The 567-nt window shown below is 75.0% G+C and overlaps 1 protein-coding gene across 1 annotated transcript in view; it reads left to right on the top strand.

The window, feature by feature from the left end:
• The window catches only part of IRX3 (iroquois homeobox 3), a 12610-nt gene that overhangs the window by 10186 nt on the left and 1857 nt on the right, over window positions 1–567 (top strand). Inside the window, exon 3 of the mRNA XM_019505289.1 lies at window positions 1–369. This exon is cut by the window's left edge and continues 619 nt beyond it. Coding sequence (XP_019360834.1) covers window positions 1–369 — 369 coding nt within the window. The remainder of the gene's footprint in view (window positions 370–567) is intronic.

Genomic DNA, 567 nt, shown 5'->3' with positions numbered 1-567 from the left:
GCTCCGTGCCCAAGCCCAAGATCTGGTCCCTGGCGGAGACTGCCACCAGTCCGGATAACCCCCGCAAGTCCCCCGGGGGCGGCCGCGGCTGCTCGCCCCCCGCCGCCGCCCCCCAGCCCTTGCAGCTGGCTCCTCCTCCCCCGGCCCCCCACAGACTCGTCTCGTCCTGCCCGCTGGGCAAGTTCCCCAACTGGACCAGCCGGGCGTTCCCGGCCCACCCCCACCCCGCCCCGCACCCGCTCACCTTGCTCAACACCCCGCACCTCCTGGGACTCGGGGCGGGCCCCGGCGCAGCCTCGGGCGCTGCGGCCATCGCCGCCTTCTCCAGACCCGCAGACCAGGCGCAGAGCACGGAGGCCGCCGGAACAGGTGATTGATTGATCGGGCCGGGCCGGGCATCTCCTCGGCTGCTGAGCACGGGCAAACTCAGCTCAGGCCACGTCGCTTCTCCGCGGGCTTCCCGGGGCCGGAGCTGCGGCTTCTCGCCCCTGGGGCCGCAGCGAGGGAGGGGGCCGCTCACCCCGCTCATTGAAAGGGCCATGGGGGCAGGCGGGGGGGGGGGGGGGG

The sequence above is a fragment of the Gavialis gangeticus genome, unplaced genomic scaffold (genome assembly GCF_001723915.1).
Source record: "Gavialis gangeticus isolate Ggan-Ray unplaced genomic scaffold, GavGan_comp1, whole genome shotgun sequence".
Classification (NCBI taxonomy): Eukaryota; Metazoa; Chordata; order Crocodylia; family Gavialidae; genus Gavialis; species Gavialis gangeticus.
The sequence above is the reverse complement of the archived record's forward strand: the minus strand, read 5'-3'. Positions and strand labels throughout refer to the sequence as shown.